At 38.8% G+C, this 19,307-nt stretch overlaps 2 protein-coding genes across 7 annotated transcripts in view; one reads left to right on the top strand and one right to left on the bottom strand.

The window, feature by feature from the left end:
- The window catches only part of LOC136100192 (ALK tyrosine kinase receptor-like), a 339,835-nt gene extending 338,139 nt beyond the window's left edge, over positions 1 to 1,696 (top strand). The window contains exon 31 of the mRNA XM_065835062.2: positions 787 to 1,696. The gene's annotated coding sequence lies outside the window, so the exon portion shown is untranslated. The remainder of the gene's footprint in view (positions 1 to 786) is intronic.
- Positions 1,697 to 5,211: 3,515 nt separating this feature from the next.
- LOC136099740 (CAP-Gly domain-containing linker protein 4-like) overlaps positions 5,212 to 19,307 on the bottom strand; it is a 31,503-nt gene continuing 17,407 nt past the window's right edge. For 5 of the 6 annotated variants that reach the window (XM_065834250.2, XM_065834247.2, XM_065834248.2 and 2 more), the window contains 9 exons: positions 18,054 to 18,189; positions 17,208 to 17,348; positions 14,573 to 14,656; positions 11,096 to 11,236; positions 10,533 to 10,664; positions 8,213 to 8,336; positions 7,403 to 7,467; positions 6,685 to 6,757; positions 5,212 to 6,031 (listed from right to left, as the gene is read on the bottom strand). In XM_065834250.2, coding sequence (XP_065690322.1) covers positions 5,710 to 6,031; positions 6,685 to 6,757; positions 7,403 to 7,467; positions 8,213 to 8,336; positions 10,533 to 10,664; positions 11,096 to 11,236; positions 14,573 to 14,656; positions 17,208 to 17,348; positions 18,054 to 18,189 — 1,218 coding nt within the window. In that variant the 3' untranslated portion in view covers positions 5,212 to 5,709. Of the gene's footprint in view, positions 6,032 to 6,499; positions 6,559 to 6,684; positions 6,758 to 7,402; positions 7,468 to 8,212; positions 8,337 to 10,532; positions 10,665 to 11,095; positions 11,237 to 14,572; positions 14,657 to 17,207; positions 17,349 to 18,053; positions 18,190 to 19,307 lie in introns of all 6 variants that reach the window. The other variant, XM_065834251.2, reaches the window with a different exon arrangement.

The following is a 19,307-nucleotide window of genomic DNA, read 5'->3' as shown; positions in this document are numbered from 1 at the left end:
ACAGAGTTTCCTGGTCGTTCTGCAGTGGCATTGCTTAACTTTAAGCACCTGTCCTGTTGCCAAGGCATTGCCAGGATTTCAGTGACAGTGCAAGATTTTACTGGTATGGCTGGGATGCTGTGAGGAAAGCTTTTCTTAATGGTACCCAGTTCTTCCATCACTCAAGTAACAATTCACACTCAGGCTCAATCCATTACTACAGCATCCCAAAGGGTAAGGCCAACAGACTGCAGTTCAGAGGTTCTAGACTTGGCGTGCGTGTAAAGAGCTGAGTAACTTACTCAACACAGTTGTAAGGAGACTGGCTTACATTCTGTACAAGGAGGTACTTGATAGAATTTATCATTTCTTTTGCAACATCTAGAAGTGTTCAGTGTCCATGTTTCTTGTGTTCCAACTTCTAGCAGTTTCATTCTAGCACATTTTCTATAGCTGTACACCATTAGCAACAGCATTTTGTCCAGTCATAAACCAGGAATTTTGAATTTGTGTCCTGTTCAGTTCTCAGAGCTGCAGGGAACAGAGGGGCTTAGTCACCATGAGCTATCAAGACCAAAGCAGCCCAGCATGTGTTAATGCCAAATTCCCTCACAGTGATGTAGGAGGGAAAAAAAAAAATATCAAGTTATTTTAACCCTCTTACTTGTTTTTGTCTATGACTTTTTAAAAAAAAAATATAATTCATTGAGACAATATAAACAGTTTTAACGAACTTGTTTTTAAGACTTAATCTTTTCCATTGGCAATGATTACGTTCTTGTCTTACGTGTCTTCCTCACTCTGCAGGGGAGCAGCAGGAAGCAGTATGAGCTACAGGATGTAAAGCACGACTGGGAGAATCCTGTGCTGCCACTCTTACTCTGAAAATGGCTGATTTCCACCTGGATTTTAACTGTTTCCTGTAAATGTTAGGTAGGTGTCTGATTCTGTAAGCTGCTGAAGGTAAATGAGGTTGGGATGCCTGTTTGTCTGCCTTTCCACCTCTCCATCTTCCTTTTCGCTGCTGAATCTTGTTTCTCCATCCTGTGCCTGGAAATGGAGGCAAGAAGTTTGGGTGGTTCTGCTTCCTCGAGTGGTGGCAGGAGAGGGGCTTTGCTCTAGCGAGGAAGGAGGTTTTGATACCACGGGTTGAAGGCAGGGGGCTGCGTTAATGTGGCTGAGCCCCTCTCAGTGCTGTGGGTCCCTTGGTGTCCCCCCGTCTGTGCCCAAAGGCCACAGGTTCGGCACCAGAGCAGCCACAGCAGCGCTGGGGGCAGCTGCTCACGCTGCCTGATGTAAGAGGTGTGAAATGGGCTCTGAAGGACTTAACTTTGCGTGTCTGCTCCTGTTACTGAGCCCGTCTGCTGGCTGACAAGAACCTTGAGATAGGAATAACATAAAACAGCCTTTCACTGCAGCAAAGACATCAGCGTTTGTCTGTCCCAAAGCTAAACCCATCACAGGAAAATGTCCGAATTGTCTGCATCTGGCTTCTTTTAGTAACAAAGCTTCATTATAGGAGTGTCTGTCTCATGTACAGCAGTTTATGCAACATTGTTTATAAAGGAAGGGCCTGTGGGCTTCAGGGATACTATAAAGAAAAATACTAATATATGGTCATTGAGTATTTTGTATTGAATAGTGTATTTGTATTGTAAACAAGTGTAGTGAACCACAAGGCATGAAGACAAATAAAATGGCTTTCTCTGTGTTGCGCTGTGTAATGATTGGGTCAACGTCACATCATTTTTGTAATAACCAAGGGATGGCTCTGGAGATCAGTTTTCACTTGGTAAAGCTACAGAAGGACAGAGAAAGGAGTTGTGGTGTTAAACTGAGAGTCACCTTCCTGGTTGGCAGCAGCAAGTTTGACTTGTTTGCATTGCAAATGTCGCATCTCCCAGTTTCTTCCAGAGAAAGGTGCCAAATCACCAAGGTTGGCCTTTACCTGTAGGAGACTGGCCAGTATAAAGAGAACAAAGTATATGGTTGAAGAGAGAATCTAGGTGTTTGCATTCTTTAACACTTATATCCCAAGACAGCATTTTTCTTTGAGTCTGTATGTGGACTTTGAGTAGGTCTAATTACAAGCTGCATTTTAATACAGTGGAGTGTCCTACAGTCCTGTGACAAACATGGGAAGAGGTTGCTCCTGCCCTGAAATGTTCTTTTCCCCTCTCTGTACCACTCCCGTGCTGCAGGTAGCTGCTTTCTCAAGAAATGCTCCTTAAAATGAGGACTGACTTACCTATAAACCGTATTCTCTTGCACTGGCTTGGCCATATGCTCATTCTCCTGCAAGACTGATCTGTGGTTTAGTTAACAAGACTCTTTCCTGAGCAAGTATCTGGCAGGCACTCCTCCTCTTCCTCCGTTTCCCCCCTTCCCTGAGAAGGGAGCTCTCCTTTGCCCTCCCAGGAGCACCTCCAGTCCCTGGGCCCCCACCACATCCTGGTTCAGATCTGGCACTGGCTGGAAACCTGTGCTCTGATGTACCTTTTTTTTCCAGAGTTTTCTGTCTGCAGCAAGGCAGGAGAAAGGATGCAGGTGGGTGCTCTGCTGGGTGGCTTTCATGGACATGGTTTCAGTTTCCACCTGGTGTTGGACAAGGCTTCTGCAAAACTAGAACTCTAAAAGCTGTGACTTAAATACTGGACTTGCCTCCTCTGCAACACTCACAGGTAACAAAGCTAACTTCTCAGAGAAATTAGGTAATGTTTTGAAAATCTGCAGAGCCAATTTTGGATCCTTGTGCCTCAGATCTTCCTAGATAGCAGCACTTCAAAACACAGGCTTCCTGCCCAGAAAACCATTACTGTCAACATCTGGAAAACTATCCCTGAATCCAACAGGATTGAACTCTAGAAATGAGTTCTCCATCCCAGGACACTTCAAGAAAGTGATTGTCCTATTGTCACACCTGTGACCTTTCCAGCCAGTGTCCAACAAATTTTGAAAGATGTCATTGCTGAGAGCACTGAGGAAGTACCTTTTCTGAAACTGGACCCCAGAAATGTGCTGTGGCACAAGGACAAGCCTCGAAGTCTGCACAGGCAGCACAGAATTGCTGGAGACCATCTCTTTATTTATTTATAAAACAGATAATATCTATTTATATGGCTTAAGGCGACTTTGAGGATCATTTGTCTTCTTTTCTAACCAGTCCTGGGCTGTGATTGCACAGACCTCAGGACAGCACCGAATTTCAAACTTCACTGCCAGTTATTTTCAGAATCTTGTTTTATGACACAAAGTGTCCTTCTGCAAGAACTGGAGAAAAGGATTATGGCAACTTACCTTGGATTTAAGGAAGCACAAATCCCTTCACATCACCAACTTGAAGACAGCCATCAGTAATCCCTTCTGGAACGGAGGGCATGATTTATTTCTGTTTCAGGCCACATAAATTTACAGAGCTTCTTGCTTTGGTACAGAAGATTCTCAGCTCTGTACTGATAACAGTCCTGACTTGCTCCTGTAACCTACAGTGCTAACCTACAGGCAGAGCTTTCAGGAGAAGGGTGCAGCAAGCTGAAGCTGAAGGGAGAGCACGCTGCCCCAGAACTCAGGTGGCATCTGTGCCCTCTTGGCTGCCCCTCAGCCAGGACTGAATGAAGTCCTGCAGGCTTTGCTACCCGAGCCCCAGAGACTCCCACTTCCAGCTGACCTGGGTACAGCTACAGACCTGCAGAAGGTGCAGCCTGACATCCTTGGAGGAAAAAAGAGTTACCAGTGAATCAGAGCGCTCTTGGATATAACTTATTTCCATGTGGTTCTTCCTCTGTGCAAGATACACAACATAGAAATGGTGTGACTACAACCAACTGCCTGAGCTTGCTGCCTAACCCTCACGTGCCTTCTGCGGAACTCCCACCGCCCGTCAGGAAAAGCAGGTACAGCCATTCCATCGTGTCAGGCAGGAAAAACAGCAGCTCTGATAACAGGTGTTTCATCACAGAAACTGAACTGCCCACCCGGGAGCATGGTGCCGGGACAAACCAGCAAAACATGCACAAATGCTTTGTTTGACAGCTGGCGGTTTGGTACCAAACAGCAAGAAGATATAAAAACTACTGGTTTATATACCACAGTTGTTGTTCCACCCTTTATCTCATTTGCCTAATTTGTACCTAAGAACAGAAGTGAGAGGATGTACATCCTGTAACAACCTAATGGAAATTATTTTTGCCAAACTATTCACCAGGGTTTTATTTTACTAACACCAGCAAGAAACAGATATTGGACAAAGTTCAGTAGATGACTGAACATCTACAGCTTCAAATACAAAGCACTGATTTTTTTTTTTTTTACATTCAAAATTTACAGCTTTTTTTATTCAGTTAAAAATTCACATAAGTTAGAATACAATACGCATTATTTTAAATACAGCTCAGGAAAAATAGCTACAGCAATATTTAAAAGAAGGTAACAGCAGCAGAATATTGTCTAAAAATAGGTTATTATGATGTAATTTAAAGTGTCACTTCTTCAAGTAGGTAAGAGTGAGCAGATCATTTAAGAATAAAATTACTGTTCTGGAACACTAAACCATCCTGATAATGTTTACATATGCTGAGCAATTAAAATACAATATATGTTTAAAACCTGGACAAAATGTTAGCAGTTTTAAAAAGCTGATATGCAAATAATGTCACATCAAGGTGCGTTAACAATGCTGTACCTAAAACCATCTTTAATTTCTCATAAGACTCTTAAAATAAATTTAGACTGCAAACTGTTCCAAAGGAAACAAAAAAGAAATGTATTGCAAACAAATCAAATCATGGTAATAGCTTACTTGAAAACCCTGCATATAATCCATACCACTGGCAGGAATTACCATGCTGTATTTATACAGTCTTAATATTAATGATGAGGCTATTATGTATAGTTCCACTCTGGGTTTATTTGCATTTAAAAACTGTGATACTCATAGCCTGCAGCACACCAAACAAAAAGTCTTTAAAAATGAGGGAAAGCTCTCCAGAAGAGCACAAAGTGCATTATTTTAAAGAGTGCTTCTTATATGTAGCTCTTTCTACAAATGCATCCAGCAAAAAGTGCTTTTTACTATAAAGACTGACATGCAGCATTATTTGTGCTTTTTTAAGGGCTTTGTATTTAATTGCTGCTGTACACTAGGATAGCCACAAATACTTCTATTTATCAGCCCTTTTGTGTTCCGGAGAGGAGAACAGGAGGGGCGAGAAGAGGAGGGATCTGAATGATAACATGTAAAAATACTTCACAACTGCTTGAAAAAATTGATCTTTTTTTTTTTGCTTTCTTATTGCTAGCAGCTGACATTGGAACTGACAAAGTGCCTGGTGACCACACTAATGTCACTCATTAACCGCCTCCTCTGTCAAAAGCGGGCAATGTGCAAAGCAGTATCAGTTCGTTACTACACAGAGGAAAATACCACATGAATCACAAAGCAGCTTCAGAGAATGTTGGTGATACTCACATTCTCTAACTGGAACATTATTCGAATAATTCAGCATCTCAATCCCAAGATGCTTTTGCAATAATCTTCCCAGTCAGAAGCTGAAGAGTGGTTTTACTTCTTAATGCGACTGAACTTTGTCTCTATATATATATTTTTATTTATGTTAAAATTTATCTTAGATATACTTATATAGAATTAATAATTTAAAAATAAGTTTGCATTCTAGATGGGGTCTTCTGTGCTTTAAATACTTATTTCCTATTGTATGAGGACATTTTGGCTCAGCAAATATCATCTACAAGTTTTGCCCCATTAATCCCACGATACGTTACTCGGCTGGGTCGAACCAAGACCCCATGGTTCAGCTTACAGGTGAAATAGCGCTTGTCCCCCACAGAACCGTCATTCTTTCCCTTGGCACTTCTGAGTTCGAGCCCCAGCCATATCCCTGGTGCAAAGTCTGTAGGACCAATGTACCTGATTGTCCCCATTTCGTTGGAGCTGGTCAGAAGAACCTGAGAGCCTTCGTGCAGCTTCACCGGTCCCTCCATGGTAGCTGTAGTGGTGTTACTCCAGCTGCGCCGCAACACGGAGCTCTTAGATCTAGTTAGGAAAAAAAAGGAGGAGAAGAAAAAAAACAAAAAAAGATATTTCTTTCTATAAAGTATCCAGGCAAATCTATAATTTTGTGAAGTGCAAGGGCAAAAAAACCCAAATTCCATTCTAAAATAATTGGTTTGATCTCATGTTACTAGCAAAACATGTAATAACATCGCCAGGCTAGAGCACACAGCAGTCTGAAATGCTTGGAAAATCGATGTCCTCTCACCTGCTGCCAGGTTGTACAGTATTTACTGCAGGTGATAGTATTGGTAAATTCAGCAGTACAAAACGTTGTATTTGGGGCTTCAAAGAGTTTAGCCAAAACTACTTCTAGTGTGCAAGGATCAGTCACAATCACCAGGACAAAGTGGAGGCCTTTACAAAGAGCTCCTGAACTTCACCCAGCTGTGTGAGAACACAAGAATTTGGAGCATATGCAGTGAACTGGAAAACAGTTTCAATGCCAACCTGAATCCAAGGACTGTACTCCTGGATACCCACAGAAACAGAGTCTACTACTGGTCCATTTTGGAAGAAATAAAAAAAAGGAACATGTAAAGATCTAAATATTATACACAAAGGTTTTATTTTGAAGAAGACACGGTAAAGCTAACAGCCAGCTCACCCAAACATTTTTAATTCAAAACACTCACCTAACAAAGGAGTTTCTTCTGTTTATCTCCTTTTGTGAAGACGCAGAAGTGGTGCTTAGACTGCGTCTAAAACCTAAGTGGAAAGGTTAAAAAGCAGTGTAGTACATTTTTATAATATCTTTATGAACTCATATTCTTTGTGGGTTTTTTTATATTCCTTCTTCTACATTTGATACACATTCTCTCCTCCAATTTGGAACTTAAGTGATGAAACTTCTCATGAAATTAAGTGCCCGTTACATTTTCAAATGTTCAGAGAGCACAGAAATGAAATTAAACAAATGGGACAAGGGTAATTTGCAGCAGTCTTTTCACAAAAAGCTGAGGTAAGGAAAAATAAAAATACTTCAAGTTTCTCACAGGAGTTTCAGTAACTGCATATAGATCCCTCCCCACACTTCATCAATCTCAGTTTAGATTAAGGAGAGTTTCAATTTATGGTTAACTCTGATTAGAATGCAATATGGTGATAAGGGAAGAGTGGCAACAGTCTTAACTCTGACAATTATTTCTGCCAGTTCAGGGTTAATAACAAGGGCAGTACTCCACAGTTCCTTTCACTGGCTACATTCTTAGGAAGGGAGCAGCCAGACTATTGGCTGGCATTTGAGTTCCTTGAAAACCCGTTGTGCTTTTGGAGAAGGGGGCTTTGTGCTGTGGGTTCTGGTTGTAGGACGGTCACCTGCCCAACCCAAGTCACTGCATCTTACGCTCCTACCTGGAAAAGTGTGATTTAGTTTACTTGATGAGGTCTCTGTGAGTGAATCCAAAGAACCTGTTAGTCTGAAAAGCAAGAACATAATGAAGAATTCATTGCAACTCAACTCTGAACTGCTGGAGTCCTTTTTGTCAAAGTTCTCATTCCTTCTCTTCTCCATCCAACTCCAGGAGACACTAAACTTTCAGTTGTAATCAGGCTGCTATGTAAGAGGTGCCTGGAGCAAACTCATTTATTCGAGTTACTTGCCTTTTATTCAGCAAGAAAGCATGTATAATTTTGAGGCAAGGTCTTTAAGTTTGGTGGAGGATATTCAGGGATAGAAAAGCAAGAACATGTCTGGCAGAATGATGAGATACAAATGCAGGAGGAAAAAGCATGGTATTCCTCAAATGTTCTTCCTGAAACCTCACAAAGAGACTACGAAGTGGTGGATGCTCAGTGCAGTTATCTGGAATGAGAACAGCATTTCCATTCATGTCCAAGGCAACCTCCTTTTATAACCAAATTCAGCTTAATGCATCAGGATTGGGTTATGGAACTAAGATTTAATGAACACAGAATGTATCAGAAATGGAGGCCCTGGATTGAAAATACCTGAACAGGCTGCAAGAAAAATAGGGAGCTGCATTTCTAATCTGCTTTAAAAAAGCTGATCTAAAACCTACTAGTTTTTTAATGGATGCTATAAACTTTCATCAACAGAAGAAAACATTTGTTTCTTCCATTTCTGCTACAAAATGTTTCTCACTGGAAACGTATTAAGAAAGCGTTTGGCGACACAAACATTACAACAGCGTCAGTGCTTACCTCTGCACACGAGATGGTGGTGCAAATATACCATATCTGGGAAGACAACTGAAGTACTGAACGCCTCCAACAGAACCATCGTTCTTCCCGTGAGGCTTGTCCAACTCAATTCCGCACCAGAATCCTACATTTCAAAACAGTAAAACCACAGTATTTTGAACAAAACACCACGGGCTTTTCTTCATCTAGATAGCTGGTGCTGTTGGCATTTATCCACATCAAGGAAAATGGTTTCTAGTTAGAAATTAAGAGTTGTAATATATATATTTATTATTATTATCTTCTATGTAACTATGCAAAAACGCATATCATAACCTAAAGAGAATTATCTCCGCATTTTTGTTTGCTTTCAAGAAAATTATTGACATTTGATTTAATGCAGAAAAGGTAAACCCCTTGATATATGTACTAAAGGCAAACAGAATGTTGCTGAATGTAACAGGGGCCATTTGACAAAAAAGGAGACGAGAACAAAGAGCAGCAGTGGTTCAGGTTTTCCTCTCCAATCCTCTGACCACACGGTTTATGCCTCATCTGAGATCATCAACAGTAATATTAAAGTTTTGATATTAATTCATTCCTTCTCTCCATCTAGCAAGTTTTAATTAACACAAATTGCAAGGCTGGTTGTATGATTTTGGGAGAAGGGTGTAAGAACCAGACCTGGCCAGCAATTCATCTCGTACAGAACACTGAGCAGGCATCAAGATGGTAATAAGCTTGATCATTCATAACCTGTGATAAATGTGAGCTAATTATGTAAAGGTGCTAAATTTCATACTCCATTAGCAGTCCTTATGCTATCCATCCCCAAAAGACTCAAAATTTAATTCAAGTCACTTGGTACTAAGGCACTGGATAAAATGGTAATTGTAATTAGCAGCCCAAGAAACGCAGGGCTGACAGCTTATCAATTAGAAGGGCTCAGAATGTCAGGTGTTGTTCCCTTCCTGTTTTCCAAATGAAATAAAGACCTGCATTGCAGTAAAAAGAAATTAAATTTAGGTAACTTCCAGAGCTTTGATCCACATTAAAATTGAAATACTTAAAAATGCATCTGTTACATTTGCTATAAATTTCTGGTTTTGCAAATGGTGAAGACTTGTGATCTTTCCATCCTCACTTCTTACAATACCATGTTTTTCTAGGAAAAAAAAAAAAATAATTTCTTAACTTGGAGGGAGAGGGAGGAGACTCACATTGTCCAACAGCTTTCTGATTTTACGCTTATTACAGTAAATTTGGAAAAGCAATCCTTTTCTCATTGTTTACTTTTTAAGTAACAACACGAAGGTAAGAATGATCACATGGAAGTGTAGAATCAGTTAACTGCAATATCTTAGGCAAAGACTTGCCTACAATGAAATTGGGGAAAGGGGCAAGAATGAAAAAAGTATGTAGTTTGTACCACAATCTCACATTCTGTCATTCTAACTTTTTCTTCTTTTGTTTTAAATATTGATGCCACAAAGTGTCAAGACAGAGTATTGCCGCTCACGTATCAATCAAATGACCCTCATTTAAACTAGGCACTTACACCAATACCAACTGGTTTTGCATTACTCTTGCAAGATTTTAGATAAGGACTTAAAGAACATGGACTTCAGTTGCAAAAAATTAGTATTCATAAATCAGTTTCCATAATTCAGAACAACGCAATTCCATTTGAAAACACCTGCTTTCACTGCAATGTGGTTTTTAGCAAGGGTAAGGGAGGGAGGAGCTGAAAGGGAGAAGGATGAGAGAATGGCAGTTTGGGGCTTTTTGAGATGCTCGTAACTGCTCATCTGTCTGACCTAAACACTTCTTAGTTAAGATTTAAACGTTCAGAATTACCCTCTTAAAGATGCTAAAATGATAAGGATGAGACATGTATAAGACATGGTAAGAGCACCAGTATTGCAAGAGAGGAGCTGTCTCAAAAAGACTTACTACAGTAAGTAAGGAGTAAAGGCATGTGTTTTCAATAAACTATATACCACTTCGGAGACTAAACTGAGGATTTTCAGAAAGCTTTGTAACAATACCTACAATTTCAACATCAAAATATTTCTCCTGATTAAGCTGAGTTAGTGGACAAGTAAAAAGTCATATTTAAAACCATTATTTTTCCTGGCAGTTACATTAAGTTAAAAAAAAAAAAAAAAAATTCAATTAAATTTAGGAAAGAGGAAGGAAGAACTTTGAAACAAACCAGTAAATTTAGATATTTGTTTTGGAGGGAGTGAGGAAAAAGATGGAGTTCTCTTAATGTTCATGTGCTCACATATCGGTTATTCCATATTGATTCTACAACATACGCGAAGACTATTGCAAATACCTGGTGCAAATTTTGTCATCCCACAAAATCTAACAGTGCCTGTTCTCTGTCCAACCACCAGCACTCTGTCTCCAACCTGAATTTCTCCTTCATCAAAACGATTTTTTCTTGTAGCAAGAGAACTATACAACCCTGTTCAACAGAAGAACAAGATCTGCAATTAGTGACATTATATCTTTAAAATTTTAAAAATACTTACATAGTGAGCCAAAGGATTAGTAAACAGTATCTATCTTTAATGTAGTGTACCTTTAACCCATGGCAACATACCGCAAATTTTGCTTAGACAAGGAATTGCTTTGCTTCCTCATGAACTGTGGACTACAGCCTTTTCTCTGCAGTTGAAAGGCACAGTGACCAGCTATAAAAACATTTTTTCCTCTTGAATGTGTGCTAAAACCTTTTTTTGAGTTGCCCAACTCAAGTTTATGGTTAAACTACCTCCCAGGTGTCTTTCCTGAACTATCTCAGATTCTGAAACAGCAGAAGTAGTTCTACATAAGTATTCACTACAGCAGTAAACTCCCACCTGTCAAAATACACCTCAGTAAAACAGACCATACCAGCACTAATTTTAGATGAGGCAGAAGAGACTCTAGTCACTGCTTTTTTATTGCTGCTAGTTGCATTTCGCTTCTTGGAGTAATTCTGTTTGCCTTCCAAGGAGGTAGTAGAAGAGGAAGAGCTGCTGTACCCAGGAAAACCTAAAAGACAGAAGTGGAAATAGTCCTTCAGAGATCATTTTTGGAAAAGGACAGATGAAGCAGAAGGGAAAGCTTCTGTATGAAGGACGTTATCTGTTCTCTGTGGTGGGCAGAATACAGACTAAAGAGCCAAAACTAGAAGTTGTTAAGCAGCACTTACACAAACACCTGTCAGGAATGAGACAGGTGCACCTCACCCAGCCTCAGGAATACGGTGATAGCTGAGTGCTGGAAGAGGTCTCCAAAAGCCCATTCTTTTTCACTCTGCAAAAGTTCTAAATAGTCCCAAGCAAATTTATTAAAATATGGGAGCCTTACTAATAAGAGATCACACCACCACACTTTCAGCATCCAGCCTATTAAAGATTTGATGAGAAGTAGAAGGAAGGTGATATTATGTGAGTGAATTATTGTCTGGATTAAAGCCTACTATACTCCATTACATACTGTATTAATATTAAAAACTGTACTCTAAAGTAAGAATGGGAAATAAATCACTTTTATCTGCATTTGCAAACCCTGATGTCTAAACTGTCCGATAAGATTTATGTTCAGCTTTCCTCCTTCCTTTTCAAGGCTCTCCCCAGTTCCTCCCTTTCCTACCCTCAGGAAGGCATGCCTAGCCCTCAGTTTCTCAATGTGAAAAATTAAGATAGTATTGGATAAAAGTTACTCCTGGGGAGATCTTGATGGGACACAAGAGGGAAATTTTTCACTATGAGAACAATCAGCCTTTGCAATAATTTCCCCAGGCAAGCAGTGGATTCCCCAACACCAGACACTTCTAAGTTGCCGCTGGACAGGGTGCTGAGCCATCTTTTCTAGACAGTATTTTTGCCAAGAAAGCTGGGACCAGATGACCCTTGTGGTCCCTTCCAACCTGGTAGTCTATGATTCTATGGCTTATAGAGGTTTCCAGCATTCTGAGAGGCTTAATACTTTAGGTTTCACAAAGCAAAAGAGTTAACATGTTCAATTTTTTAATCCTTCAGTTTGGCAAAACAGTAAAGAACTGCAGAACAGTAAATTCAGTGGGTCAAAGCAAAAGCTTAGGTACTTGGAGATATCAATCTAAAGACTGAGATATTGGCTGCAGCTGTCCTACAATGAAGAAAATGCAAATTACTAAATGATTGGTGACTAAACAGGCAACCTTCAAGTCAAAGGTATTATATAAATATACACCTGCGTTTGTGAACACATACTGCAAGTCCATATTTAAAAGTCAGTCCAGTAATGGATTCACTGGAGGTCAGACCATCACCAAGCACTTTTACATGAGTGTAACAAAAGCTGCTGAAACTAAACCAGCCATTGAGATGCTTCATTTTGTAGGAAATCATGGGGCAGGAGAAGGAAGAACAAAAGGGACTTCAGCAGGTCTTACAATCTACTTCTCTTCATCAGGCAAAACACCTGTTTGTTAGCTCACTCCTGAGAAGCGAGTGTTTGACCTGTTCTTAAAAATCTCCCATCAGGGCGATCTCAGGACTTGTCAGCAATATATTTCACCACATCATTATCTACACTGTTCAAGGGATTTTTTTTCCCCCCTAATATAAAGGCCTAAATTACCACAGTTTTAGCTCAAGATTTCTTACTCTTGTTACACATGTTGTTAATCACACAATCACAATTCCAACAGTCTCTACTCCTAAGTCATGTTTTATATCTCCAGTTACTGTGGTGGCTTCTCTGAATTCTCTCCAGATGACTCGCATCTTTTTGAAATGTGGTATTTAAAGCTAGATCTGTGTCCTAGCAGAGACCTTACCTGTGCCAAGTGAAGCATCCAGGTCACTTTGCTTTACCTCATGGCTGACAGCCCATCGCAGTGTGCTTCCCCTTTTGCAACGGGACAGCATAGATGACTCTCGTTTACCCTGTAATCCTCAGTATCTCCAGGTCCTTTTATGCAGAATTATTACTGGGCATATCATTTCCAGGGTGTATTTATAGAGTTGACTGTTTCAGCCTTGCTCCAGAACTTTGTAGTTGGCCTTACTCCTCTCCATCTTTTTCCCTCCCCACCATCCCCCCAAGAGTTTTTCCAATTTGTCAAGGGTTTCTGGGGAGTTTGTTTAAAAACAAACAAACAAACACCACACAACAGAGTCAGCACAAACTCCAGGAAAACCCCAAGCTGAACTACTTTCTAAGTTGGATTTTTCTAAAGGTTCTGCACCTGCTTTATAGCAGTATCAGCTAAACCACTAAATCACAAAATGAGGCTTCACATCACTTACAGCCTGTGAAGCCTTTGGAGTCCTATTAATTGCAGATATCATATATCCATCAAACACAGACACTATCCTGCCAATTATTTTCATCGCATGACCAGAACCTGAAGACCAAGCCATTAAGCGCCCTCCATGAACAAAATGTTGGAAACCTCTGTCTACACAAGTTTTCTAGCTCACCTCTGAAAAAGTACCTGATTGGACAGTACTTAAATACCTTACACTGGCCTCTTGCCCAAGTCTCTTCCTTACAACTGCTCACTGACAGAGGATATAAAAAGGTGCTTTTCTTCAAAGAAGGTATACTGAAATTCACACTTCAAGTTATTCAAAGAAATATTGCTTTTACCAACATTCATAGTATGATTCTAAAGAGAAAACCTCAAAGGAAACTGGATTGTTACAATTCGTTAAAGACAGCCCTGAAAGCGACGTCCCTTTATGTTTTCATTTGGCAAACAACATACTGATGCAATAGAAGTCACTATCCCATTCTGAAACTAGATAATTGCAGAGGATGATTTGTATGTAAAAGGAACTTTTGAAAATGCTAGAGTTTCATTTTTCATATTTGAAGTTCGTTATTATGAGGCTTCCATGATACAATGCCAAGACTGTTAAGTACTGTTAGATGACAACACTTTATAATACAAGTGTGAACATACAGATACAGGAGAGAAAAAAAATTCCAACAGAAGATGTGCACGACTCTTCATTAAAATCTAGGCAGTAACGACACAGGGCAAAAGGTCTCCTCCCCTCAGAAACCCTAGAAGGTAACTCTGCAGATCCTCTGGAAAATCATTCACTACGAGACAGCTTTCAGCTCTAAGGGCTTGTCAATATTCTTGGCCACACATATGGACCAAAGCTGTTATCAAACCAACACAGAACGCCAGCCAAACACCCACACAAATTACTCTTGCTCCTGGGAAAATAAATGTGTACAGCGTGCTTGGGACTTGAATACAGACAGGCAGGGAAACTCTTTCCTATAGATAAAGGACTTTTTCAGAGGTATGGCAGTAATAATACTTCCTCTGGTCTACTCAAAATTTTTCTCAAGATGTTAAAAAAGTTTTAAAAATTTCATTACCGTCTTTTGCAGGTACAGCTTTGCCCCTTTTAGGAGTCATAAAGTTGGTTTCAGAAGCACTGTCTTTTTTTGGCATATTTAATCCTATAAAAAATAATATATACAATTAAATATATACATCCTAACAATGAAAAATAATTTTACAGGTAAGTCATACACAACAAACATTTGACAGATCTGCAGATGAGCGGATGCATGGATAAAACAGACAGAACCGTACAATTTCTTAGACTCTTGATAAATGGGTAAGACAAGACTGCAAAATTGTTCTGATGGATAAGCACAAACGTTTAAACCCCTTAACACATTAAACCAGTGCAAACTATCTTGACCAACAATAAACAAATTATCTGAAAATTATTAATGTTTATATTGAAGGAGCTTTACTTAAATTTTTGAAACATTTATATTTATTATATATGCAACATACACTTTCATAGTACTTAAGGTATACTATTCACTAGGATTAATTTCGCAATTTCTGCATTAAAGATTATGCATAAAAGTTTAGAGATCAAATCTTCAGGCTGTCTACAAATACTGAAGTATGGCAATAGCATCTCTTAGAGCAGAAATGTTGTGATATGCATGTGAACTAGTATTGCCACAAAGTTATAATTTGTGAACAGTCATTTTGCATTTCTGACAGTTTCCTACCCTAACTCAATGAAGAACAAGCTTATCTATGATGAATCCTCTCCCATCATGAAAGAAAAATCGTATCTTTTTTATGTAACTATTTCTCTCAGCTTAATTCAGCTACAGGGAGTGAAGTAGTTCACAAATCTATTATATTTTCAAAAATTGTATAGTTTAGCCATTAAGGCATCAGAGCTAAAAACTAGTGTTTGTGACAGATAACATATTTCTCAATTTGATCACAATAATCCTTTTTCTAAAAACATGAAAAAGACCTATTATCATCAATTTGATGGATTGTTCAAATCCAGTAGAAACAAATCGAATTTGAAAATCATATACAGTATTATATTTTACTTTGTAGATATGATTATAAGCTGAAAAAAGCGTATTATTTTTTCTTGGATCATTGCAAACCAGTGTATCGCAGGGATGAAGTTTAAGAGAAATAAATGTAATATGGAGATGGATGTAAACGCTGCAAAACAAAGTTCTGCCTCTGCAGCCTTATCCTCCCACTCCAGCCTGTGGATCAGCCAGGCACATTAAATGCTAATGGAAATTTCAACACAAGAACATCTTATAAACAGCAGCTTCCAGATGACTGTTAGTGGGTGTAACTCTGCTGGGCAGATGATGCATAACTCACTGATTTTTTACCTAAAGCAAGCATCAAATGTTTAAAATTTACAAAGACACAAACGCACCTTTGTGACAGAAACTGCCCGGAACACGCTGTCTGTGACAAAGGAAACAGTGCTGCTTTCCATTTTAGATTAGTGAGTTACAATCAGTTCACAATAAACTGAATCAACCATTGAAAAATACTAAATAGAAAAGTCAGCTCAGATCCGCTCCTCATTTTTCTGAGAAGCTTTTTATGCAGGATATCCATTCATAAATAGCTTAAATCTTGTGCTAAATGTAAATACACATAATTAGGGCTTGCTTCCCCCTCAATCTATGTAGGGAAGAGTTACACAAGTCATCCAAAATGCTGCCAAAACCCATCTTTTCTACCAGCCTGGCACATTCTCTCTGTGCCCTGCATATCACTGGTAAAGAGCAGAGTGTTTTAGGGTGCTTGAGTAAATTCCATGAGAATGTGTGCATATCTTCCATCCCTTAGCATGTCACCTAAACAGGGTTTGGAAGGGAAAAGAAATGCTAATGTAATATGCTTAATGGCATCATCATGTAACCAGCCAGACATGGGGCCAGGCTATGCATGGTGGGCACTGTACAGAGCAGGAAAGAGCCTGAACTCCAAACACCTGGGAACCTAAACAGGTGAGAAAAGATGCAGCATTCTTCCTTCACAAGAAGAGAATTCAGAAGGATTGAATAATTTGAATTAACTACTAAAAGACTAAACCAGAGACTGAGCCTAGAACTCCAATGAGTAGACCAAAGCCTTATTACAAGGACATCTTTCTCTTCTAATTCCCCTCTGGTCTTACTCAGATAAATTAATTAGCAGATAAAATGCAATCCGTTAAATAGTTCCCTGACCATTTTGCCAGAAAATAAACTACATTTCTTCAATTTCTATACATAAAATTGTCATAGATTAGTTTCTAGATTTTCACTGATTTCAGTGAGAAGTTTCAAATGACCCAGGATGATCTTAATAAATGAAATCACATTAAGTTTAGACATTTAACTAATATCACAGTCAATCAAAAATTAACTTTAAAGGCTTGAGAATAAACGTTGAACTTTTTTTTAACAGACTATAAAGTCTAGTCTATAAAGACTAGAACTTCTTATAGTACATCAGACCACTATAATCACTAAGCGACTACACACCATCTCCTTCCAGTGCCGGTTTAAAGGCTAGTGAATGAGAACACATAGCTAATGAATATCAACTTCTCATCCCAAGTGATGAACTAAAAACAAACAAGTATTTTAATATCAAAATTTATAAGATTGGTGGTAATTCTTGAACATTAGTATCCTTCTATCCTGTCTCAACACACAAGTAAATACCCACCAGAGTTCACTTTGGAAGTTATGTGCGTCACGTCTATTTTCTTGGATTTGACCAAAGGTGAAGACCGCGTGGAAGAACTTCGTAAAGAGCTTTTTTTGCGATCGGAAGCTTTGCTTATTTTAGAAAGAGGTGCAAAGATACCTGGAGAGAAAATCGGATGTGCCAAAAAAAAAATCAGGAGTAAAAATAATGTAACAAAACTTTCCAGCTACTATCTCTTACACCATTAAGTTTGGGTTTTGTTCAGCTTGTTATGCTGCTGAAGCACTTGCAGGGTAGGAAGAACTACCTCAAAGGAACAGTGAAACCAAGAGACTTATCAAGAAACTTGAACAGAGTAATTCAGGAAGGCAGTAAAACTATCGATTAGAATCTCCTTTTTGTCCTAATAGTAACATTCAGTCTCCACTGTTACAAAATGCAAGACTTTGTATATCTGTGAAATACCAATTGAAATACCTCAAACTCGAAGTTAGAAAACAGCTACAAGTGTGAGCCTCTTAAATTAAAAGGAAGACAAAACAGGTAAAGAAACATGGGCCATTACTGTTACAACACAAACAAATAGCGTCAACAATACAGATGGGAAAACAAGAAAGACTATTACCTTACACTTTCAAAGAAGTAACAGGAAATTTTGACTAGTTGGTTGTTTGAGTCGTTTTGCAAATAGTTGCAGCTAAAAAACTACACGCAGCTAAAAGAATCAATAAAACAAACAAAGCAAGCACTACAAAGAAGAAAAGAAACACAATCCATTATCTGTATTTATTCTCTCATATCTTCCAATACTTTTTTTAAATTCAGGTTTCAAAATAATTTAAAGAAAAATATTGAAGGTCATACCGCGTTTCGGTGCACACTTGAAGTATTGGACTTTTCCAACGCTTCCATTGTTCTTTCCTTCTGGTTCATCCAGCTCCACGCCAGCCCACTGGCCACTGGCAAATTCTGTTGTGCCACAAAATCTTAATGTACCAACCTAAAGCAAAAGCATCAACATAGAATGACTTTGCTAAAAACTTATTGTCCACGAGGACATAGTCTAGACTACAAAGAAGAAAGCAAGTCACCACCAAGCTTTCAACCAGAACAGAGAAACGCAAACATAACAATCTCCCTTGATTATTGACATTCCTATCTTTGGATGCCAGCCACTGCATGTTCCAAAACGCATTAGTTTTTCTGCATATATTTTTGTATCAAACAAATGCAGAGGTTATTGACAGATCTCATAACAGGCAACAATGAGACACCACTACTGTACAATACAGCTCCAAGTCAGTAAGATACAGCAGTATATGTCTAACTAGAAGTTTTACTTCCAGTGCCTTCCACGACAATAGTTCCAGAATCACAACTGGGTGTCTTGCTGAACTGGACATTCCATGGAAATACTAGATTAAAAACTCCATAAATATATATTTGTGTGTATAAATATAAACACATATGTATTCTTATATATATTGCAAAGGTTAAAGGGTAAACTTCAGAGCATACTTAATTTTTTTCTTTGGAAAACATTCAAAAATCTTTTATTCCATCTGTATGATGGAAAAAAATTTAAAAAGGCAGGAAATGTTCTAACATTTTTTGCTGTTGCAATATATACTATATAGACTCTGAACAGATAAGTATATCAAGAATATCAAGACAGACCAGTCCTGCCAGTGGGCCTCAGTCTCCACAAATATGCATTATAAGCTCACACACTTCATCCAAACGGAGGAGGAATAACTAACAGAGGTGCATTTAGCACAGATTTAAATTCATTTTTATATTTGATTTTTAAATTAGTTTTAGTAATAAAAACCTTTGATCTTTCAGTTGCTCAGTTTTCATTGCCTCATGTGACCTTAATACTATTAGTTCACTTTTACCATGACTGCACTGTCCAATCCACCCTCAGATATTACAAAGACAGAAACCCTTTATTTTCTTTACTATAAAAACTTCCAGTTACTCTTTCTTAATGTTCTGTAAAGGAATAAACGTGACCCGGACCCTATTCTTCTTTTATTCTGAAGGTCTCTTTTAAACTTGATTGTTATAGGCAAGTACATCACACTAATCTAGACCCAGATGTTTTTAGGCCCAAGT

The sequence above is a fragment of the Patagioenas fasciata genome, chromosome 3 (assembly GCF_037038585.1).
Source record: "Patagioenas fasciata isolate bPatFas1 chromosome 3, bPatFas1.hap1, whole genome shotgun sequence".
Lineage (NCBI taxonomy): Eukaryota > Metazoa > Chordata > Aves > Columbiformes > Columbidae > Patagioenas > Patagioenas fasciata.
The sequence above is the reverse complement of the archived record's forward strand: the minus strand, read 5'-3'. Positions and strand labels throughout refer to the sequence as shown.